This window comes from Hippocampus zosterae, chromosome 6, assembly GCF_025434085.1.
Source record: "Hippocampus zosterae strain Florida chromosome 6, ASM2543408v3, whole genome shotgun sequence".
Lineage (NCBI taxonomy): Eukaryota > Metazoa > Chordata > Actinopteri > Syngnathiformes > Syngnathidae > Hippocampus > Hippocampus zosterae.
Window position 1 is genome coordinate 1,392,226 of NC_067456.1, and position 23,874 is coordinate 1,416,099.

At 46.6% G+C, this 23,874-nt stretch overlaps 1 protein-coding gene across 1 annotated transcript in view; it reads right to left on the minus strand.

Annotated features, from left to right (window-relative positions):
• The window catches only part of fras1 (Fraser extracellular matrix complex subunit 1), a 110,394-nt gene that overhangs the window by 4,208 nt on the left and 82,312 nt on the right, over positions 1–23,874 (minus strand). The window contains exons 40-71 of the mRNA XM_052069131.1: positions 23,652–23,784; positions 20,744–20,928; positions 20,349–20,502; positions 18,757–19,023; positions 17,128–17,316; positions 16,934–17,053; positions 15,790–15,969; positions 13,823–13,947; positions 12,445–12,585; positions 11,920–12,150; positions 11,684–11,797; positions 10,658–10,808; positions 10,223–10,382; positions 9,911–10,079; positions 9,536–9,782; positions 7,972–8,316; positions 6,704–6,864; positions 6,462–6,609; positions 5,530–5,735; positions 5,286–5,442; positions 4,615–4,815; positions 4,356–4,543; positions 3,608–3,883; positions 3,099–3,331; positions 2,795–2,955; positions 2,131–2,345; positions 1,696–1,846; positions 1,516–1,623; positions 1,283–1,442; positions 607–723; positions 364–530; positions 18–223 (exon numbers count right to left, since the gene is read on the minus strand). Of these exons, the coding sequence (XP_051925091.1) occupies positions 18–223; positions 364–530; positions 607–723; positions 1,283–1,442; positions 1,516–1,623; positions 1,696–1,846; positions 2,131–2,345; positions 2,795–2,955; positions 3,099–3,331; positions 3,608–3,883; positions 4,356–4,543; positions 4,615–4,815; positions 5,286–5,442; positions 5,530–5,735; positions 6,462–6,609; positions 6,704–6,864; positions 7,972–8,316; positions 9,536–9,782; positions 9,911–10,079; positions 10,223–10,382; positions 10,658–10,808; positions 11,684–11,797; positions 11,920–12,150; positions 12,445–12,585; positions 13,823–13,947; positions 15,790–15,969; positions 16,934–17,053; positions 17,128–17,316; positions 18,757–19,023; positions 20,349–20,502; positions 20,744–20,928; positions 23,652–23,784 (5,766 nt within the window). The remainder of the gene's footprint in view (positions 1–17; positions 224–363; positions 531–606; positions 724–1,282; positions 1,443–1,515; positions 1,624–1,695; positions 1,847–2,130; positions 2,346–2,794; positions 2,956–3,098; positions 3,332–3,607; positions 3,884–4,355; positions 4,544–4,614; positions 4,816–5,285; positions 5,443–5,529; positions 5,736–6,461; positions 6,610–6,703; positions 6,865–7,971; positions 8,317–9,535; positions 9,783–9,910; positions 10,080–10,222; positions 10,383–10,657; positions 10,809–11,683; positions 11,798–11,919; positions 12,151–12,444; positions 12,586–13,822; positions 13,948–15,789; positions 15,970–16,933; positions 17,054–17,127; positions 17,317–18,756; positions 19,024–20,348; positions 20,503–20,743; positions 20,929–23,651; positions 23,785–23,874) is intronic.

A 23,874-nucleotide genomic window follows, 5' to 3' on the forward strand; every position in this document is an offset into this window, starting at 1 on the left:
AGTGCGATTCTCGGTACCAGGAGCAGGAAACGGTGCTTGAGGTGCTTGTTGGGCTGGATACAGCCGTACTGTGGACCCTCGTTATACAGGGTGCCCGTCGGGTCAAAGAAGGGAACGTAGCCATCCCTGCCGGTGCACAGGTAGACCTTCTCCAGCTGTAGTTTGTAGGCGGCGTGCAGGTTCTGCTCCGGGTTCCAGAGCACGCGGCCATACAGAGTCTGACCTGAAGGAATAAGCAAAGAGCTTACAAACGGCAAATGTACCAGCGGTGACTCTTTCAGAAGAACCGGGGCACATCGGTTTCCAAAAATGTGAATTTGCTCTCAAGTTAGGGTCAAGGTCAGGTCTCCCGATGTACCGTACCCATGGAGAATGCCCCTTTGTAGTCCATCTCTGCCATCGAGACATCTGTACTGGCCGGGTCCATCACGAAGACCTTCTCGTTGTTACACAGCTGGAACTCTGTATTCAGCGAGTAGACCACAGGGACCGGGCGGTTGGTCTGTTGGAAGGCAATAGGCACCAGGAACCTGCAGGGTGGGAGGGGTAAAATGGCCAATGAGGATCAACGGCAACAGGTCTAGGTTTGTGTCACTGGAGACATACTTTTCTGGAGCGTGAGCTGTGCAAGACAGGGGTTTTTCTCCAGGGTCAATCCACGGTTGAGTGGGCTGCACCGTGCACGGGATCAGGAAGACGGTGTACTCTCCGGAATAATCCTTTCTGCAGGGTGCAAAACATCCAAGAATTATTTGTCATCCTTTCAGTGGTCCACAGACCACCCTAACTATCAATCATTGTCATCATTGAGACTTGTACCCCAAGATTTCGAGGCCTGGGTGTTCTGACAGTCTCAACCCATGTCCTTCTGCGACGTAGTACTTAATTCCCTAACACGTCTATACAGATGAGCTTTCAGATGATGAATGTCGGATCAATTTCAACAGTCCACGAATCGGTCTGGGCACTGTTGTGTGTCGGTCTGTCGCGGTGAAGAAGGAGCTGAGCCAAAAGGCGAAGCTCTCGATTTACCGGTCGATCTAGGTTCCTATCCTCACGTATGATCACGAGCTGTTGAGAGGAGTCAGATGAGGTGGCTCGGGTATCTGATCGGGAAGCCTCCCGGACACCTCCGTGGTGAGGTGTTCCGGTCCGGTCCCGGCAGGAGGCCCTAGGGACGACCCAGGACTTGTCTCCCTGTGGTCCACAGTCTTCCCAGTCTTATGGTTTTTGTCTACAGAGTGTACATCCAATCGACTTGTGCCACCGTGAAGAGGCTGACCTGCTGTAGGAGCTTGTAGCCCTCCATAGCTGGTAGGGTGAGTCAAAGGTTTGGGCGCTCCACAGCAACTGAATGTCAAACTCGATGCCTCCCAGGTGCTCCGGCGCCAGCAGGTGGGACTTGTGCCCGGGAAGAGTGTGGTGTTCTGGGACAAACTGGCCTAGAGGAGGGGAGAAAAGCCCAAAATAGTACCCCGGTGACAAAGCCAGGACCCTCAAATTTTCTTTACTGACCTCTAAATTTAGCGTGCGTTTTAAACTCGATGACCAGCCGCCCATCTTCGCGGATGTAGATCCTTATGATCTGGAGTCTGGCGGAGAGGACGCTGTCAGTCTGGATGCCTGAAAAAAACAAAGATGGAGTCAGGATAGCACAAAAATCGGTTTGGGTTGGTCAAAAAGCGCCTCGCCAACCTGTCCTCCAGAGCACGGTGTCGTAGAAGAAGGAGAACTCCATTTCCGTGTGATGCTCCAAAGAAGCCCAACCACGCGGAGCCGTCACATAGATGTAGGACACGTAGAGCGGAACTTGAACAGTGAGGAAGGACTGGGCCGAGTCTCGGACCTGGAAAAACAGGCAAGGATTCAAGTCTAAGGCGTACCGTCTCCACGTGGTTTCTTTTTAGATAGTTTGCTACTAAAATTGGGACTTTTTGGTAGGAAGATTATGGAGGCGTTGCAGGACTTTAGTTCTCGTCTGGCACTAACAACACCCATTTTCTTTTTCATGTTTGTTTTACTCTGGCAGGAGTAAAGGAAAGAATATCTGGCAAGTCTTCGAAACTGCAACTCCGCCGTTCTTGAGGTCTAGCGCCCTCGGCTCATCTCCCGGTAAAAACGGGTGCGTGCCTGGAAGTCGGCGGTGACGGAGCCACCGCAGACGTCGATGAGCTCCGTCATATCGTAGTAGGCATCGAAGGTCCAGATGCAGCTCTTGAGATTGAGGTGCTTGTACAGCCGGATGCTTCTGGCCTCACGCACGTTGGGGTTGAACTGATACGGCCGGTCGTAGCCTGGACCCAGGGAGATGCTGTCGTAGGACACGTCGTCCAGGAAACCCGTCTCTGCAGGGACAAATGGAAAATGAAGGGGGTTTTCCTTAGGAGGCTCAAGAGGGGCAGAGTCAAGTCTCCACATTTTAGCACTTGGGTACTCGCTTGGCTAAAACTTGTGAAAGACCTGACTTGACTTGAATTCCTTGACTTGGCGAGACTTTACGATGAACATTCCAAAGACTGCATCTTGAGGTAGTTGTTTTTTCACCCAGATTTTTAACCTTTCTTTCAGGAAAACTAGAAGATACTGTTGGTGAACCCAAGGATGAAGACTTGAACAACATGACAAAAATGGAGTTGACTCACACTAAACATCAAAGGCTTCTGACTTGTTGAACCCAAGTCTTGAGTTGATCTGGTTGATTTTTGCTACGGTAACTTGGGAAATGCTCCCACTTGCGACTTACTCCTGCATCTGTTGGAAAGCAGGTGGGTGAAAGGTGGAGTTTGGGATTTACCAGAGAGACCCTGCAGGTCTTTGAGGGTGACCAGGTTGGAGCAGACGTGCTGCTGCCGGTAGATGGACTCTGACAGCAGGAAGTGGAGGTTGTGCAGGGGCATGGTGGACACCAGAGGCAGCATCCCGTCCTGGTGGGGGATCTGCACCGAGATGTGGATCCTGAAAGCAGGAGATACATTTGGACACTTGGACATGACCTGTCCCCATCTGTTCGTTTTAAGAGTCCAAAGTGGCTCTTGAGCACAAAAGTTTGCACGCCTCGTTTACTTGATCCGGTTCCGAACCCGATAGCCATCTCTCACCGGTTGGGATGTTCTTTGTGCTTGACGTCCAGATATTTGAGCGTGGCGACGAAGGACTGAGCCTGGAAGCCTCGCGCGGTCCCGGTGGTGACGGGCGTGTGGCAGATGGAGCCGTCGGTTCCCACGGTTACAATGTTGCTCCGCAGCGGCGTTCCAAGGTGCCCTGCCTTGTCGCGGGCTTGCGCCACGCAGCGCACGTGGAAGCGGCGGCTGAAGTAGATGCTGTCCAAGACCTGACAACACGAGCGCGAGATGCAGAAGCACCACCGTTGGCATACATGGATGTAAAATATCTCCGCACCACTGTTCAAATGTCAGGCCTTGTTGTTTTCCAATCTTGAAATGGCCTGGCCCCACCTGACCTCTCTGAGCTCCAGACACTATTAGAGGTACCGAGAACTAAGGGGATGGAGCCTTTTCCGTTGCCAGTCCCTTTGGAATGATCTCCCGCTGTAGCGTTTTGGCAGAGTACCGGTTAAGACGCGAGACAAACGTTTGGATGGTCTCACCATGTGATTGACGCCGGTGTAAGGGGTCGTGTCGGTCACCGTCTCAAAGGGCGAGCGTGCCCCGTTGGTGTCAGTGGGCGCCGCAACCTCCCAAGAGAAGTGCACCTGGGTTTGGTTGATGCCCGCCTCCTCGCAGCGCTCCTTGATCAGCGAGAACTTGGGGTAGTGCGGGTCACATGGCGTGACGCACACCAGAGGGTAACCTGGCGAGGGCGTCTTCTTGCTCCCCTCCTTGGTCACCTCGTGGACGTGGTCGTAGTCGGCCAGGGAGACCACCTGAGGACGGCGGCGGGGTCCATTTTTGAACGCGTTGTTACAGTATGCAGGCAAGCGTGATTAAAATAAATAAATGCACAACTATAGTGTAGTACCATGTAGTACCACTACCAGGCAGCACTGAGCTCTACTGGTAGATTAAGAACAAGAAGAAGTCTCTCTGTTTCCACAGTGCGGAATGAATATAAGCCTTGGATTATTGTTCTTCGTTCTGTTTGTATGTCAGTTACTGGAGGAGGTGAAAAGTACCGTTACTTCGATGCTAATTTCAGTTAGTCTGTCTATAGCGTTTCCATTTGTATGTTAGCATTAGGCTAACTTTGCCCACCTTTTTAAATTAACCTTGCGGCCCATGTTAAATGTCTTTTTTTTGAGGATAGCAGATCGCATTTGGCCTGCCGGGCTGTAGTTTGCATACCCCTCCCACATCAAATGTTCGCATGAAGTTCGCAGACTTTCATTGTTTGCTTACAATGGGCGGAGCCGGAAGGATGAGACTCCCAGCAGCTTCCTGGTCTAGAATGGTGACGGTCGCCATGGTGATCTCGCCCAGCACCGCCTCCACGGGGTCATCGGGGCCGAGGACTAGGGAGAAGGACTCGTGCCACTCCCTGTCCTCATTGGACACAATCTCCACCTTGAATAGGACGTGGTCCATCCCTGAAGGGATTCCACATGTAAACACCATATGGAGAACATCCTAGCATTTTTTTTTTCCTCCAATAACCCACCCGGCATGAATTTGAGGACGCGACTCTTGGGGTTGTAGTCCACTCCGGACTGGGCCGAGCCATCTCGCGTGCTGCAGCGGATCTTGGAGGTGCGGTCCAGGTCCCCGCGCCGGATCACTTTGACGTTAAGGACCTCCACGCCGTCCGGACCGGGAGGTTCTCGAACCTGATACGACGCCTGCTCCAGCTCAATAGTGGGAGCTTGAAATGACAAGTTAAAAAAAATTTTTTTAACCAAACTAAAATAGTTGAACAAAAAGTATTTTTAATTACAAAAATGAGTGACAACAGTAACAGTGCCATTTTTAATATTCATTTTTTTTAATGTGTGGCCACAATAACACTTAATTTTTGTTCACATTTTTAATTATTTAAATTTAACAATTTAAATACTATAATTTATACAAATAATAATTTTAAATGTAGCGGTTCAGTAAAATAAATAGATGAAAAAATAAATAAGTAGATAAATAAATAATGCTGACCAAAATGCTAATTGTTTCACAGTTAAAAAATGTTGCAAATATGAATTATGGAAAAGCATTCAGCTATTTTAAAATGAGTGATTCCGAAAATGATTTTTTTTTTCCAAGTAAGCGATTTGAAAATAAAGACAATGTTTGGAACAAATATTTCAAAATGTAGACAAATATTCCATCTGTGCCACTTACCATCTTCGTTGTTGGTGATGGTGACGGTGACGACGTCCCGCTCGCCGATCATGGCGCCGCTCCAGTGGTCCCCCGTCGGCGCCCCCAAGTGAACCTGGAACTCTTCTTCGGGCTCGAACACCGAGTCGTCGTTCACGTGAACCGTGCAGTTCTTCACCTAGCGCCCCCCCCGCAGAAAGATGGTATTGTTTGGGTGTGCAGTCTTTTTCTATCCACCGAAGTAGACCGGGCGGGCGGGTGGTACCTTCTCGCCGCGCAGGAAAGTGACGCGTGACTCATCCACGTTGGGGCGCTCGCGGAAATCATCCATAACGGCGGCCGACATGGTGCGCGTGAAGCAGCGCGCCGACGACGTGAAGGAGAGGTCGCCCGTGCGCACCACAGGAAGGTGCAGGTCGCCGTCGAGCTCCTTCACCGTGTAGGCGGTCTTCTCAAACTGCATGCTGGGAACTGACACGCGCCCGCATTGACGGTCACAAAACTTTATTGCTACCACGCAGAATGGCGAGTAATGGAAAATAAAAATAGCAAAGTTTCAAATGACAAATTTTTAAATTGTTAAATTAAATTGTTATTAAATATTAATAACATTAATATTAATACATGAATAATATTAATACTACAATTAATAATAATATTAATTATATTATTAATAATATAATTAATAATAAAATATTATAATATTAATAACATGTGACTAAAATTACATGTAATAAATGATGTTGAATATATAAAAGTTTTATTTTAGAGATGCAATCTCATTAAATGCTAAAAAACAGTAAATACTTTATTAAATATTTTACAATTTATCCAAAATTTTCCTTTAACAGTGTGAATAATATTCAAGAGATAACTAGAATTTTTTTTCCATATGCAAAAAAAGTGAAATATCTACAAGAGTATAATAAATTAATAAAAAAATAATATAAACGTATTAATTTCAACTATTAAAAATTAAATGAAATCACAGCAGGTGAGCAACTTGTGAGCATGTCTGCCTCACAGTGCAGATGTCACGGGTTAGAGTCCGGGCTACGCTAATGTGAAGTGGATGTGCTTCCCAATCTGTCCAAAATAGGGCAGTTGTGTGTGTGTGCAAAATATCAATAAAGTTAAATTAAAGTTTTTTTAAGGACTGAAAAAAAAAAAAATTAAGAAGGAGCACAGCGGACGTACTGTCCTGGAAAGTGTCGGCAATGACCACGTTGGCCTCGTAGGGCTCCTGAAGGACGGCCCCTTGCGGAGAACTCAGGAAGACCACGAAGGACTCGGAGCCCTCAATGGACGGATTCTGGACGTCGTCCAGGATGGTCAGACTGCACGTCTGCCGGGATTAAAAAAAAAAAAAAATCGCACACACGCTGAGGCTGACTGACACTTTGGACCCCGTTTTCCGAGCGAGCGCGATCGTTTCTGACCTCCTGGGTTCTCCCGGGCTTGAACTCCACTTTCTTGGAGCTGGGGATGTAGTCCATGCCAGGGGTGGCGGAGGGCGGGTCGGACGGCCGGGTGGCGCACCACACCGACGTTACGGAGGACAGGTCGCTGCCGTGGCGCAGCACCGGAATTTCGATGGTGCCTGTTAGACAAGATGGTAGACATGATGAGGATCATCTGGAGAGAGCTCTTTGGAATCCTGGGGGGGACTAAGATGACCAAATGTGCAAAAACTATTCCGACACTTAAAAAAAGAACCCAATTTGGTGTGAAAAAGGGACTCACCCAATACCGGGGTCAATTTCACCCCAATGTTTTTCCTCAAAATGGGGTCATTTTATACAAAACACCCGCAAAAAGCAGCAATTAAATAAAGTTGGTTCGGTCCCTTTTGAACCCGACATGCATTAGTGTTCACTTTAGTTTTTGTAATAAATACTCTGAAAACAGTTGGGTTAAAAATAATCCATATCGAGTAAAAAAGGGACTGGGTCCAAACTTATGGGTAAAGTTGGGTCAAATGAAATTACCCACAAAACAACCAATTTTTAAAATTTTTCATATCCATCCATCAGGCGGCCCGGTAGTCCAGTGGTTAGCACGTCGGCTTCACAGTGCAGAGGTACCGGGTTCGATTCCAGCTCCGGCCTCCCTGTGTGGAGTTTGCATGTTCTCCCCGGGCCTGCGTGGGTTTTCTCCGGGTGCTCCGGGTTAGGAAGATGAATGAATGAATATCCATCCATCCATCCATCCATTTTCGGAACCGCTTAATCCTCACCAGGGTCGCGGGGGTGCTGGAGCCCATCCCAGCCGTCTTCGGGCAGTAGGTGGGGGACACCCTGAATCGCTTGCCAGCCAATCGCAGGGCACACAGAGACGAACAACCATTCGCACTCACACTCACACCTAGGGACAATTTAGAGTGTTCAATCAGCCTGCCATGCATGATTTTGGAATGTGGGAGGAAACCGGAGCACCCGGAGAAAACCCACGCAGGCCCGGGGAGAACATGTAAACTCCACACAGGGAGGCCGGAGCTGGAATCGAACCCGGTACCTCTGCACTGTGAAGCCGACGTGCTAACCACTGGACTACCGGGCCGCCACATTGTTCATATCTAGCAAAATAATTTTGGGGGTTGTTTGACCAAAACCCCCATTGGATGACCTAAAACGTGTCCCTGTTTGAGCTGTTTTTCGAGTGTACTGTTCTGAAATGATGCAATTTGGATAAATGACGATGAGAATACCGGCGTCTTCGCCGTAGGTGAAGGTGTCGTTGCCGAGAGTGACAGCGGAGGCGTCGTTGGGCCCGTCAATGACCACCTGGGCCACGCCCACGCGTCCGATGCGGGCGTTGTCCGAGGGCTGGGACAGCACCAGTTGCAGCTCCTCGGAGAGCTCGTACTCGCTGTCGTCCACCAAGGTAATGTCGCACGTGGCCACGGACACGCCGGGCCCCAGCACAACGCGGCTCTCGGGCCCCGCGCCGCGACTCTTGTAGTCGGAACCCGATTCCAGGGCGTGAGGGCCGCTGCCCTGAGCCGACTTGGACACCGTGTGGCACAGGGCCGACACCGTGCTGGATGTGTCACCTGGGCGCAGGACGAGCAACTTTAACAGCAGCAAAAAATAACATGTAATCTCATTAAAAAAAAAAAATACAAATCACGGAATGGTTTAAATCGTGTTCCTTTTTTAAAATTTTACTCCATTCATTTATTCATTACATCGGACTGAGAAGACAATCATTATTTCCTTTCATTTCATTTTCATGTACATTTGAATAGCATCCCATTTATTAAAAATAAACATGCTAATTGAAGGAGTTATTCGTTTCAACAAATTCAAATTATTTCATTTTGAAAATTATAATAAAAAATATACATAATTTTTAAAATTAATTTTTAAAAATTAAAAAAAATAATTATATTATAATATAAAATATAAAATATAATTATATTTATAATTATAATTATAACATAGAAAAATATAATAAAAAAAAAATTGACTAAATTTTGGGTAAAAAAAATAGCCCAAATTTAGTCAAAAAGAGACTGAGGAACCCAAGAAATAATGTTTAAAATTAATTTTTACATTAAAAAATAATTATATTATAATATAAAATAATTATAAATATAATTATAATTATAAAATATAAAAATATAATTTTAAAAAATTGACTAAATTTCGGGTAAAAAATAGCCCAAATTTAGTCAAAAAGAGACTGAGGAACCCAAGAAATAATTTTTAAAATTAACTTTTACATAAAAAAATAATTATATTATAATATAAAATATAATTATAAATTATAATTATAAAATATAAAAATATAATTTAAAAAAATTTGGACTAAATTTAGGGTAAAAAAAACAGCCCAAATTTAGTCAAAAAGAGACTGAGGAACCCAAGAAATAATTTTTAAAATTAATTTTTACATTAAAAAAATAATTATATTATAATATAAAATATAATTATAATTATAAAATATAAAAATATAATTTAAAAAATTGACTAAATTTGGGGTAAAAAAATAGCCCAAATTTAGTCAAAAAGAGACTGAGGAACCCAAGAAATAATTTTTAAATTAATTTTTACATTAAAAAAATAATTATATTATAATATAAAATCGAATTATAAATATAATTATAATTCTAAAATATAAAAATATAATTTTAAAAAATTTGGACTAAATTTGGGGTAAAAAAATAGCCCAAATTTAGTCAAAAAGAGACTGAGGAACCCAAGAAGCTGGGTAAGTCCCTTTAGGACCCAATTTGGGTTCCTTCTGCCCCAGCTTTCTTTCGCGTGTACCTTTTCTCTCAAGCGGCACGCGTACGACGCCGGCGCTCTCGTTGACATGGAAGGTCTTGCGCTGGAACTCCAGCGTGGGCTCGTCCTCCGTGTCGTTGACGTTGACCAGCGCGCGCGTGTTGGCGCCCAGCAGCGCGTAGACGGGCATGCTGAGCTCCACGTGGAAACTCTCCACGCCCTCGAAAACCGCATCGTCGTTCAGCGCCACCGTGCAAACCTTCACCTCCTCGCGCTCGTCAAACTGCACCTGAAAATGCAAATTGAGTCCGAGGAAACGAGGAGAAGCCCAAGATAAGTAGGTCAATACACGTGAGAGTTAATGAGAATGAAATACAAACAAACAAAATATTGGCCAATGGTATCGAAATTAATTACCTGTCCGGCGTACTCCACGTAGTCGTGCTGGCCGGGGCGCGATCCCACCCCGCCGCCAGAGGTGGCGCTGCCCTGCTCGGTGCGACACAGCACGATGGCGTACTGGTTGAGGTTGCCCGTCCGCTTCACCGTCACCGCCACCGTGCCCGCCTTCTCCGACACGTTGTAACTGCCGCCGCAAAGCGGAGAAATAAAGTCCAGTGGAGCCCCGGTCAATATTTTCAAGCGCTCGTCTTGCCGATAATCACAGAGGCTATCAAAGCTAATCCAAATCGGGGGTCGCCCGTGGGCCGGCACGGGTGCCCTGCAAACCTTTTGTGCTGGAAGCTGATGAGCGACCACTGGATGTGGAAAACGTTGTCGCCGACCACGTTGGGCTTGCTGTCCTTCACCAGGAAGTGGAAGTTGTCCATGGTTTCCCCCGCGCTCTCCTCGCGCAGCACGTAGCGGATCAGGCCCAAGTTGATGTCGGCTGCGGGGTCAACGGGGGACACGTTCTTTCACTTCTTTTTCAGGCTGCTACTTACAAGATGATTTTTGCATTGATTTGTGATGATTTTTTTTTTTTTTTGAAAATGGCCGTGATTACAGTTTTGAGGTTTGACCTCTGTGTGACCTTGACTTTTAACCGCCACGCCTCGTCTGTGAAAAGCCCTCGAAGGAAAGAATCTACTCGCTAAATTTCAACGTTTTTGTTTTTTGTTAGCGCAGGGCAAGGCAACAGCCAATACGGAGATTGGCCACCACCTTGCGTGAAGGAGCCAACGCGGGCGCCGGGTGTCGCTTTGCTCTCCAGGAAGCCGTGCTTGGGCTCGCCGGTGACCTCGTAGACCAGCTGCTCGTCGGCCGTGTCCGGGTCCACGGTCAGCAGCTCCTTCTTGGTGATCAGATTGGTCGCCTGAGGAGGAAAAACGTTCACGACAAACACATCACATTCAATAAAATCTGAGAAGAAAAAAAAGCAAAGCTCCTCTTGTAACGACGCGTTTGTACCAACAGGGGGTGCTGCAACACAGTCATTGTGCTGGGACTCAATACTAATAGCAAAGAAGACTGGAATGATTGAAGGTGGCATTAGGGTTCCGATTAGGGGTTCAAGGTAGGTTTTAGAGGTTCATTTAGTACCCCCCCCCCCCCCAAAAAAGTTGACTTTCAAAGAAGGATTGGGGTTAAAATTACAATTTCAAGCTAGGGTTAGGGACTCAAGCCTTTGTTGGAGTTTTAAATGAGAGGAAGAGTTTTACAGTAGGGAATTATGTTCTTTAGCCTGCTTCAGGGTTTATATCAAGGACTAAGGTTTCAAATTATGATTTATGACAAGTGTTAGGGCTCTCAATGCGGGTTTAAACAAGGTTTTATGTGGAAAATTTGAGGGTTAGGGTTTCAAGTTAGGTTGTAAAACCGTTTTTGAAAATTAGTCCATACTGAAAAGAAGGGTTAGAGTTTCAAATGATGGTTTGAAGTCTTTCAAAGAAGGATTCATGTATCAAATTAAGGTTTTAAGCAGGGTTTAGGTGTCAAGGAAGGATTGGGGCTTCAAATTAGGGTTTGAAAATTGTGCCTAAAGGGCAGGGTTGAAATCAAGGGCTATTATTTCAAATTGGGCTCTTGAGACAGGCTTTTGGGCAATAATTCGGGTTTCTAACGAGGTGTCAAGTAATCAAGAGCTCGTTAACAGCATTAAATTCGGGGTTCAAGAATGACTTTTCAAGTGCACGCATGGATTCCACCAAGGCTCGGGGGTATGAAATGAAGGTTTCGAACCCGTCGGACCTTGTTGTCCATGTACTCCAGCCACTGCAGTCCGAGGTTGGTGACGATTCGCGGCGTGCCGTCATCCACGGGAAGAATTTCAATCTTGAACTTCTGCGGGGCTGCCGTCACAATCTGAAAAAGACGTTCCGGGTGTCATTACTCACGTGAACGCACTCCAACATTTCATTTTCACGGGAGCAAATTCGAAAACGTCATTCATATGACCAAATGACGAAAATCTCGCGCGTACTCGCCTCTTTGCCGGCGCGGTCCCGCAGCACGAAGAGCAGATTGGTGCCGTCGGCCAGCGTGAAGGCGAAGCTGTCCTGCAGCGAGTTGGAGCCGTCGTGGTTGTAGCTGACGCGGTTCTGGTAGACGTCGTCCATGGTGAAGGTGGCGGTGGGCCGGTAGTGCTGCCCGTTGCCCGTGCGCTCGATGGCGCCGTGGCGCGGCGGCTGGACCACCGTGAACACGATGGACTCGGCCTGCCGCAACGGAGGACGGAACCGGGGCTAAAATGGAGGACCCCTTCCACGCAGTGTGAAATGCAGTTTTCCTTTACTACCGGTACTTCCTTTTTCAGTAGGTATGGGGTGTGGGGGGGGTGGGGGTAACCTTTTGACACCATGCCCCGGGTCCACACTCAAATCCGTTACGCCTCTGACACTATCTGCAATACTGGAAATTTTGGGGCCAAACTTCGCCCCCCCCCCCCCCCCCCCCCCCGTCTCCGTACCTTTCACCCATCCCCCCCTCCCAAAAAGCGATGCGTCACCAACCTCTGTGTCGGCATCGGTGGCCTTGAGCTCAAACTCGGTGATGGTTTTCCTCACGCCCTCCTGAACGCGCATACCGGGAACGGTGAGAATGGGTAGCGAGTCGTCCACAGGTCTGATGATGATGTAGAACGTCTGCGCCACCTGGAGGTCAACGTGGTGTGAAATTCAGCCAAGCAGTCAAGAAGAAGATTATATGATGTCAAAATTTAGATCTCACCCCGTAAAAAAATATGTCTTACTTTTAATGGCCTTAATATTTTTCCACTTGCACTTTGATTCCTTCAAGGTACAGTGGGTAGAAGTTTTTAGTGACATCTTGTGGCGAACCAGTAGAATGCAACAAAGTAACCTCGAAACGCGAGCGTTTTGAATCACGTCCGCTACAGTGGCTCAGAGAGAGCATGCAAGTATTCCATCGATAAGTGCATGAATGACATTTGCGAAGTTTGTCTCCTTTGAGAAGCCATAGCAGAAAGATGGCGGCAAAACATGGCCGCCTTTACTTCATCTCCAATTACACACCCAAAATAAAAATCATTTTATGTTCATGTCACAGAACTTTTTTTTTCATATTATTGAAATGAATACTGTGGAAAAAAAACTTTATAGATTGTCCCTTTAAGAAAAGATTGTCTAGTTTAAAAAAAACAAACATTTTAAAAAACATTTTCATACAGATTTGCACATCTTGCACTTCATTTACTACCTTTCAATATTTACAAAAAAACCCCCAAAAATTTCATTTACCTTTCCTGTCAATCAACTTTTTTTTTCCAGTTTTAATTGAATTATTTTTAGTGACTATAAACTTAAATTGATCCCGGATACAAGCGGCCGAAATGAGTTTTCTCCGCAGGGTGTCCGGGCTCTCCCTTAGAGATATGGTGAGAAGCTCGGTCATCCGGGAGGGGCTCCGAGTCGAGCCGCTTCTCCTCCACATCGAGAGGAGCCAGATGAGGTGGCTTGGGCATCTGATTCGGATGCCTCCTGAACGCCTCCCCGGTGAGGTGTTCCGGGCATGTCCCACCGGGAGGAGACCCAGAGGAAGACCCAGGACACGCTGGAGAGACTATGTCACCCAGCTGGCCTGGGAACGCCTCGGGATCCCCCGGGAAGAGCTGGAAGAAGTAGCTAGGGAGAGGGAAGTCTGGGCTTCCCTGCTAAAGCTGTTGCCCCCGCGACCCGGCCCCGGATAAGTGGTAGAAGATGGATGGATGGATGGATGAAAAAAAACCTTTGTAAAATGATTACCTTTTGGTACCTTCTTCATTTTTGCATTTTTTTTTTTAAATTACGACCTTCACTTTCAAAAAAAAAAAAGTTATTTAATACCCTTGAGCATATTGACATATTCTTAATATTTCCAACTTTCCTTTACCTCGTTGGTGCCGTCAGATACGGTGAAGGAGAACTGGTCGGCGTGCTTTTCTTCTTGGCTGCTGTGAGCGTACTGGACGCTGCGGGACGCCAGGTCGGCCTGCGTGAAACTGTCGATTCGCAAGCCTGCAAGAAAACGATGCCGCATCTTCAGGTTTGGATTAAAATGTCTCTACATGTGGATTTAGACTGCGCTGACTAGAACAATAGCGTAAAACATTTCATTTCAACCCTTCCACAATGGATTAGATTTTTGCAATCGTGCGGTTCAATCTCCAATTTTCTGCCAGAAAAGTAAAGTACAGTGATCCCTTGCTACTTCGCGGTTTGTTTATCGCGGGTTCAGTGCATCGCAGATTTTTAAAACATAAAATAAATAAATATATACAAATATATATATATATATATATACACACACACACACAAATATATATATATTAAAAATAAATATATATATATATATATATATATATACACACACACAAATATATATATATACACACACAAATATATATATATTAAAAAAAAAATATATATATCTTTTTAAATAAATAAAAATAAATATATTTATTTAAAAAACATATATTTTTTAAATAAATATATATATATTTGTTTGAAAAAATCTGCAGAATATATATATATTTTTAAATAAATATATGTATAAAAAAATATATATATATGTATATGTATATATTTATTTATTTTATGTTTGAAAAAATCTGCAGAATATATATTTTTTTAAATAAATTGTATATATATATATATTTTAAATACATATATGTATATATTTATTTATTTTATGTTTGAAAAAATCTGCAGAATATATATATTTTTTAAATAAATAAATATATACATATATATATTAAAAAAAAATATATATATTTTTACATATACATGGAGTACAGTACTCTATATGTTGCTCTATGTGACTCGCTGTTGTTTTGCAGCTTCTCGCGGACCGTTTGTGGACTTAAAAAAAAAGTCCACAAAAAAAGTCTTTTATGTTAATTGGGCGCTACTTCGCGGATTTTCGTTTATCGCGAGTGGTTTTGGTCCGCATTCACCGCGATAAACGAGGGATTACTGTATATAAAAGTTACATGAAAGTCTGGTATTTTTCGATCGTGAAAGGAATCTCTTTTTCGGGGGGTAGTTTCGGGTACTTATACTGTGTCAGAAGATAATATTTGGTGGGTCCCGAAACACCAGCAAAGTTTCCTCTATTGGATTTCAGCCTTCATTTTCCCCTTTTTTCCCAACTTCCTTCCGTGTCCTCATCCTCTTGCGCCCCGCCGTCCTTCATCATCCTAACGAGACAATCAAGTCCTCCCTCGCTCAAACGAACACACTGGCTTATAAACGAGACAATTTGAAAGAATAATCATCTTTAATTGTGATCGTAATGGCGCCGCATCACTCTGCTATTTAGGCACAAGAGGCTACTCGAAGCGTTTTTCACGGCCCGCTAATGAGCTGCAAGCCGGGTGCCGAAATGCGCTTTGAGGGAGCCGAGAGATACTTCACAAGATTGATGGTGGGGGTGCACGGGAGGGGATGGGGGGGGGCGGGGCAAATGAGAAAAGACAAAGAAATGAGAGGGATGGCGAGTTTTAAAGCAGAAGAGCAACTTAAAAATTCATTGGATGCCAAAGACGGGTTTTCACGTCTTTTTTTTTTGGGGGGGGTTGTAAGAATCGAAGCTTTCATTCCCAGCTCCGCCCCGGAGGATTTATTTATTTTCACGTGGTGAAGTAATGTCGGGTTTGAAAACCAGCTCGACTGTTCCTGATAAGCAGCCTTTTTTGAAAATCTCCAGCAAGAATTGTGTGGGGTTTTTTTTCTTGCTCATCTTGTGCCTTCAAAAAAAAAAAAAAATCATTCAACCTTATAACAAATGTGGAAATGCCAAAATGACTATTTTTTTAAAATGGAAACAAGCAAATGGATGAACGCGAGTGTCGAGCCTACCGGGGTTGGCGGCGAGCTCCAGGTGTCCGAGGGCAGGCTGCTTGGTGAGGCGGTAGAGCAGCTCGCCGGGTTCGCTGTCTTGGTCGCTGGCCGACAACTGCAGCGTGGTCACTTTCTTCACCGAGTTCTCATCCAGGACCAGGCCTTTGTTGACCACCACCGATGGAGGCTGCCGGTCCTCTGGGGGAGGGGGGAGACACAAGAACATCTATATCTATATATTGCGCGTGGTCCCGCACGCGGTCTGTCCTTCCGTCTATCCCTTTTCAAAACGTAGCTACTTCACCGCGCCGCTCAGGCAGTGGCTCGCTACGATCGCGCGGGCATCTTAGCGAAAAAATGTCTACCCACAAGCATTGCAATGAAATTTTTAGTTATTTGGTAGAGCTAAACATCTCTTTATTTTCGCGATAAGCAATGAAGATGAACAAAAAGTTGAACCAAGCAACAACACTTTTGTGGGCCAAAGGCCCACCTTACCAGCCTTCCGCAGGAACTAGCTGATGAGCCGCCCTCCGGCCCTCAGCTAGTTAGCTAGCTAGTTAGATATAAACAAAAAAAAACCCCACAAGACGTTCTTTGCAATCTGTCTTTCACGTGCACGTGGTTGGGATTTGGTAGCGATTGCAACAAATTTTTCGGGGTTTGAGCGTGAAATGATCACCTCAAAAAAAACAAAATGACTTCCTGAGTCTTTTCTTGAGTTTTTGTGCGTCTTCTCATCATTGGCACGCCGGCCACATTTCAGGCTTCAGGAAAAGAGCAGAATTTTTTTTTTAAGCATTCCGAGGAGCCCTCACAATGACCAAATTGACCCTAAAATTGGCGATTCAACCTGAAATGATGGCCGACTTTCTTTGACAGTTAATATTTGGCTTCCTGAGACTTTCCGGCGAGTCTCGCGATAGACGGGCTGACCGAGTTTCATGTTCTTGAGGCTTCAATTTATCCCAGGACGGCCCCCCCCCCACCCCGCACCCCTGAGTTAAGACGGACGGACGCCCGCAAAGAGGGAGAGACGGCCGGGCGGCGTGGCGGCAAGCGATCCGACAGACGCACAATTACGGCAGCGAGGAAACGATAAGGGGCAATCCGTTCCGGTAACTTGCGGCGAGAGAGGAGTGGAAATTTGAGCCCAAGCTACCGAGCACGCTGATGAAGAAGGACTGCTCGATGAGTTTGTTGCCTTCGGGGTCCACCAGGTTGAACTTGAACGACAGGCTGCCTCCCTTCTCGCCTTTTTCGTGGCTGTACCGCACCAGACCTGCAACCGGAAAACACAGCAGAGCGCTTGACATCCTAAATCTCAACGTGCCCGCCGGAGCTTTGAACCCAAACCTTGGTTGACGTCCTCCTGCGTGAAACTGCGCACGGGACCCTTGGTGGAAACTTTCTGGAAGCCTTCGCTACGGCTCAGCTGGACTCTGCCGCTCGGAGGATCTTTCGTCATGACGTATCGCAGCCTCAGGCTGTCCGAGTCCACGTCGGTCGCCTTCAGGTTCTGCACGGTGATCCCGGACGAAGAACCTGCAGCAAAGGAAAAAAAAAAGATAGACTTCTTATAATCACTTTGAGCTTAGTCAAAAAAACAACAAAAAAAGGGAAAAAATTTGCTATTCTGCGTCACCGATTTGAGAGACTTGAAACTTTTTTTGTGCGTCCTGTTGTGACAGAAAAACTTTGCGATATAGCGTCACCGACTTGAGAGACTCGAAACTTTTTTTGTGCATCCTGTTGTGACAGAAAAACTTTGCGATTCAGCGTCACCGACTTGAGAGACTCGAAACTTTTTTTGTGCGTCCTGTTGTGACAGAAAAACTTTGTGATTCAGCGTCACCGACTTGAGAGACTCGAAACTTTTTTTGTGCGTCCTGTTGTGACAGAAAAACTTTGCGATTTAGCGTCACCGACTTGAGAGACTCGAAACTTTTTTTGTGCGTCCTGTTGTGACAGAAAAACTTTGCGCTTCTGCGTCACCGACTTGAGAGACTCGAAACTTTTTTTGTGCGTCCTGTTGTGACAGAAAAACTTTGCGATTCTGCGTCACCGATTTGAGAGACTTGAAACTTTTTTTGTGCGTCCTGTTGTGACAGAAAAACTTTGCGATTCAGCGTCACCGACTTTAGAGAGTCAAAACTTTTTTTGTGCGTCCTGTTGTGACAGAAAAACTTTGCGATTCTGCGTCACCGATTTGAGAGACTCGAAACGTTTTTTGTGCGTCCTGTTGTGACAGAAAAACTTTGCGATTCAGCGTCACCGACTTGAGAGACTCGAAACTTTTTTGTGCGTCCTGTTGTGACAGAAATTTTTGGTTGAGCAGAAAAACTGGAGACAGGGGTCGGTCTGCTTCAAACCAAAATTTTTGCTCAGGAAGGCGTTGAGGTTTTTTTGAATGCATCCTGACATAACAGACACATGCACCAAAACTTTGTCTATTGATACGTTTTTTGTTGTTGTTTTGGTTTCAAAACTTACGATTTAAAGCAAAAATGGCCAACTTCCTGCTCAATTTGTCTGCTCGATTTCATTTTCCTGCCGTCTGAGAAGAATTTTTGCAAACTTTCCCAGGGTAGCATTTGTGGAATACAATTTCAGTGTCAACTTCAACCTCAGGCGTATGTCGGTGAGATTTTTTTTGGTGTGTCGTGTAATACTGGACGTTTCCACTTCATTTATTGTCCATCAATAAAGCCGGTTTTGGGGGCAATTTTTTTTCCCCACAACTTTTAAATGGACAATTCCTAAAATGCACATTTAAAACGTCTGCTTCAATTTTTTTTTTTTTGTCGCGCGTCCTCTGATGACGGACATGTCCACCAAATATAATGTTGATCACTGAAATTGATGCTAATGCTAATGCTAATTTGTATGTGCGCTTCAAACCTAAACAACTGACTTCAGACTTTCTTCATATGAAAGAAACGTCCACCAAAATTCCCAAACCGAGAGAACAGGCGCCTCGCTCACCGGCCGGCAGCTGCAGGCCCCTGTTGACGGTCATGCGCGGCCCCTCGCTGCGGGTGACGTCCATGGTGAAGCGCAGGCGTCCGCTAGCTTGCGCGTGGACGCCGTCTGTGACGCTGAAGGCCAACTCGTCCACGCCGCCGCTGACCGTCTCGGGCGTGTAGACCAGCAGGCGGTCCAGGACGTCCTGGTAGGTGAAGGTGGACCCCTGCGTGAGGACGCGTCCGTTCTCCAGCGGCTGCGAGTAGAACTGACGCCGGCGGAGTTGACCTGAGGAGGTAGCGAGAGAACATCACGCTAGGCAAAGCTAAGCCTTTGAGCTTCTGCGGCGATTCAAAATACAACCCGACGGCTGCTGTCGGAACACATAATGGAGTCTAATTTGGTAGATTGTACAGTTTTGATTTTCTACATATTCAGACGTAGAACTGATTTGCAAAATTTGCTGTCACTGAGTCAAAACAAATGCACCTTTGCTGGGTTTCTGTGTGAAAAAGAGCCCCTAAACTGCAGAGCTGGATTTGTCTTTATTTCTGGCAAGCACTTTGTTTTTGCTGGTGTCACTGTGGCAGGAAGAATTGAAAGCACAATTTCGAAATGCGAAAACACACAGTTTGGAGGTCAGCTGATTTTTGAGTGCATGTGTGTGTGTGCGTGTGTGTGTTTGAGAAATGGCTGCAGTCAGCTCGCAATGGATGTCTTGTTTTCAACTTTGCGTGTAAGTGTTTTTTTTTTTGCGCTGTCCCAGTCATTTACCATCCACACTGTAGAAGCTACACGCTACAGTTAAGTGTGTGTGTGTGTGTGTGTGTATGTGTGCGTGCGCAAATAATAGTCTGAGCCCCACTGCAGTAGTGCGCAGACCTCCACCAAGGCTCGGAGTCAAATTTGCTTTTGGAGGCTCAACCAAAATGGTTTCCTGGTTTAGGTGGCTACTGTCATGAAAAAACATGCCAAACAAATTTCACAATGTTAAGTCAAACTTGTTTCGGGGGCTAAATTAAAAACAAAAACTCTCAAGGAGAACCACGGAAAATCACCTGAAAATGGGTTCTTGAAATCAAAAGCTCAGACTTGCGTGTCTTTTCCGGCATGGATTGTTGAGGCTTTTTTTGTGGCGGTACTCATGTTAGCTATGCCTACCAAATTCCTTGCTGTGAAGTGAAACTGGCTCTGGATTTTCAAAGTGTCTTAACAACTGCTAGAAAATGATCCTAAAATGGCTGTTTTGAAGCAAATGGTCGACTTATGTGTATTTTTGGAGATGGATTCTTGAGCTGTTTTTGTCGGGGGAGTCATGAAGGACACGCATACCAAATTTCATGTTGCTAAGTGACACAGGCTCAAGCGGCTGAATTTTCAAAAACTCTTCTCACGACCGCTGGAAAATGATCCTAAAGTGGCCATCTGCAAGAAAAAAATTGCCGACTGCCTGTGTCTTTTTTGGACATTGATCCCATGAGACTCTGGATCGATATGCTTGCCAAATTCCCCGTTGCAAATTTGAAAAGAACTTCAGGGGGCGGAATTTTCCCCAAATTTTGACACCAAAACAACCCCCATCGCATCGGCCCCCAGCGTGTCGCGGTGCCGACCGTAGGACGGCTTCCGGACGACGGTGAACACAATCTCGTTCTCCGGCGTGTCCTGGTCCAGGACACTGAGGGACGCGTTGGTGACCACCACTCCGGAGTTCTCCTCCACGTGAATGCTGCTGACCGACACCAGCGGCTCAGTCTGCCGCTTGCTCTGTCGAGTGAGCGAAAGAGAGGACGAAATGAATGAATTTGAGATCAGCACAGCTTTTGAGTAGAAGATCAAGCTTTGGAGGTGAATAGTGCCTCGTCATGTCCGCCATTTTGTTGAAACTGGATCATAGGTTCACTCATCATCAACAATTTTTTTTCTGAAGTTGGGATCATTATTCGGGGCGATATTTTCAAAATGGATCCCGATCACAAACAATCAAAATGCATCGTGAGCGCGTCACCTGGATGTCGATGTGGACGTTGAAGGCCTCCGTCTGGCTGTGTCCGTCGCTGACGTAGAAGCTGAAGGCGTCGTGCCGCGCCGGCTGCCCGCCGCGCTGCACGTAGAAGACGCGCTGCGACTTCAGGTCCTCCACAGAGAATGGCGTGTCGGGCGTGACGGCTTGCGAACCTCCCACTGAGCCGCCTGCGCGGGTGAAACGAGGGGGGTGCATTGAAAAAAAATCTATATTTTGGGGGGCTATTTCTGCAGATAATATTAATTATTCATTCATTCATCTTCCGAGCCGCTTGATCCTCACTAGGGTCGCGAGGGGTGCTGGAACCTATCCCAGCTGTCTTCGGGCGGTAGGCGGGGGACAACCTGAACCGGTTGCCAGCCAATCGCAGGGCACACAGAAACGAACAACCTTTCGCGCTCACACTCACACCTCGGGACAATTTAGAGTGTTCAATCAGCCTGCCACGCATGTTTTTGGAATGTGGGAGGAAACCGGAGCACCCGGAGAAAACCCACGCAGGCCCGGGGAGAACATGCAAACTCCACACAGGGAGGCCGGAGCTGGAATCGAACCCGGTACCTCTGCACTGTGAAGCCCACGTGCTAACCACTGGACTACCGGGCCGCCTAATATTAATTACTAATCATTAATTGTTTCATTTCTCATGATTAAAGTGCTGCTCCGCCTCCTTGTGATGACACGATTTTCACCGGCAGATTCCTTTTGTTGTTCAAAATGTTGGTGGACGTCTTTTCCCAAACATTTGCGACCTTGAACGAACCCTGACGAACTCTGACGTCAACGTGCGCTGTTCCACCTTTGTCAACAGTCGACGGTGTAGGACCCGAGTGGGACGGGGGGGCTGTGATGCTTTGGACCGGCTCAGGTGCGGGCTAACCGACTGCAGAATCGGCGCGCATTTATCAGATACGCCGGTGCCGGAATCTGTTACGGCATCCGACAGCCCGAATGATGGCGGCCTTCACGCATCGCTTGGCGAGAAAGCAGACGGAAGCGAGGTGTCGGTGTCTTGTTTTGACACGGGGGTGGGGGCTGGGGGGGGGGGTGACGTTTAATGTCGACGAGTCACGTTGCACTTCCATCATGATGTGACTCTGAGAAGGTGAGCGAGACGAGTCTCTTATCTGAAGAGGAACCTGCGCGGAATCTCAATCAGGAACACTGGGGTGTTAAGGGAAGCCAACAAGGGTGGGGGTGGGGGGTGGGGTGGTGCTGAGGCTTCTGCCTTCTAAAATCAGTGCTTTCGAGCTAAATGACAAACTTTGCGTTTGTCAAATTTCATCTGGCGAAGTAAAACTGGCTTTGGGGGATGGATTTCCGAAAATTTTCAACGATAATTTTCTGACAATGACCAAACTCCCCTTCAAGTGGCCACTTCAAAGCAAAATGGTCAATTTCTTGTGTCTTTTAAGGCATGTCCTATTGCGACTTTTTGGTGCGTCGAGTCGTGATTAACATACCGACCAAATTCCATGTTGGGACGTGACGATGTATCGGTCTGTCGTGGTGAAGAAGGAGCTGAGCCAAAGGGCGAAGCTCTCAATTTACCGGTCGATCTACGTTCCGACGCTCATCTATGGTCACGAGCTATGGGTCGTGACCGAAAGAACGAGATCCCGGATACAAGCGGCCGAAATGAGTTTTCTCCGCAGGGTGTCCGGGCTCTCCCTTAGAGATAAAGTGAGAAGCTCGGTCATCCGGGAGGGGCTCCGAGTCGAGCCGCTTCTCCTCCACATCGAGAGGAGCCAGATGAGGTGGCTTGGGCATCTGATTCGGATGCCTCCTGAGCGCCTCGCCGGTGAGGTGTTCCGGGCATGTCCCACCGGGAGGAGACCCCGCGGAAGACCCAGGACACGCTGGAGAGACTATGTCACCCAGCTTGCCTGGGAACACCTCGGGATCCCCCGGGGAGAGCTGGAAGAAGTAGCTAGGGAGAGGGAAGTCTGGGCTTCCCTGCTAAAGCTGTTGCCCCCGCGACCCGGCCCCGGATAAGCGGTCGAAGATGGATGGATGGATGGATGACGTGAAATTGGTTTCGGGCCCGAATTTTCAAAGCATTCAAAGGACCTCGAAAAATTCACACATTGACCATACCGTGGCCACTTCAAAGCAAACTGGCAGCCTTCCTGTGTCTTTTTGGGAAGGGCTTCTTGAGAGCTTTTTGTGGGTCTACTCGTGATAGGCCTGTTTCCTCAATTTCCTGTTGCTAGGTAAAACAGATCTCGGGGGCCGAATTTTTAAAACCTTTGAACGACCCCTGAAAAATGACCAAATTCAGCCTGAAATAGTCAATTCAAAGGAAAACTGCAGATTTCTTGTGTCTTTTCAGGCAGGGCTTATTGTGACTTTTTTTTGTGGGTCTATATATAGACAGCCCGGCCACATTTCACGCTTCTACTGGGGCAGAATTTTCAAAACATCTGAAGGACTCCTGAAAACGACCAGACAGTACCAAAATGCCTCCTTCAAACACAAAGACTTTTTTTGTAGGCCCACCTGAGACAGGTGGACCAAATTTGACGTTGCGACAAGACAAACTGGCTACAAGGGCTGAGGTTCAAAAAAAAAATCTTGTGGTTTTTGCTTTCATGGCCAATCATCAAACTTGACATGCAGCGAGACCTTCCTCAAGCGCAGTTTCTCCAATTTTGTCGCTCATAATTTCACTTCTCGCCTGCCACTGATATATTCCATTTTCCGGAATGCAATCTTTTCCCCCCCAGGTGATGGACAGCTTCACATTTAAAGTAAATGGCACCTATTTTTTCTCCAATATTATTTTTTGGGGACGTCGGAGAAGCAATTCAGGGAAAAATTGAGGAAGGCCTCAAGCTTTGAATGTCGCCATGACCGATGACGGCCATGAGGGGGAAGGAAGATCACTTACCTTGCTTGGTGTTTTCGATGAATCCGTACTCGGGGGGGCTGACCAGCCAAATCAGGAGGTTTTTCCCCGGCGTGTCCGGGTCGGATACAAAGATGTGATTGGTTGTCAGCTGCACACGACTGCCCTCCTGGACCTTACACCGCCAACAACCATGAACATTACAATCGAGTCGCCAGACAACAAACATTCCCCGCCTAAGCTTTGACCACAGCCCGAACGGTGC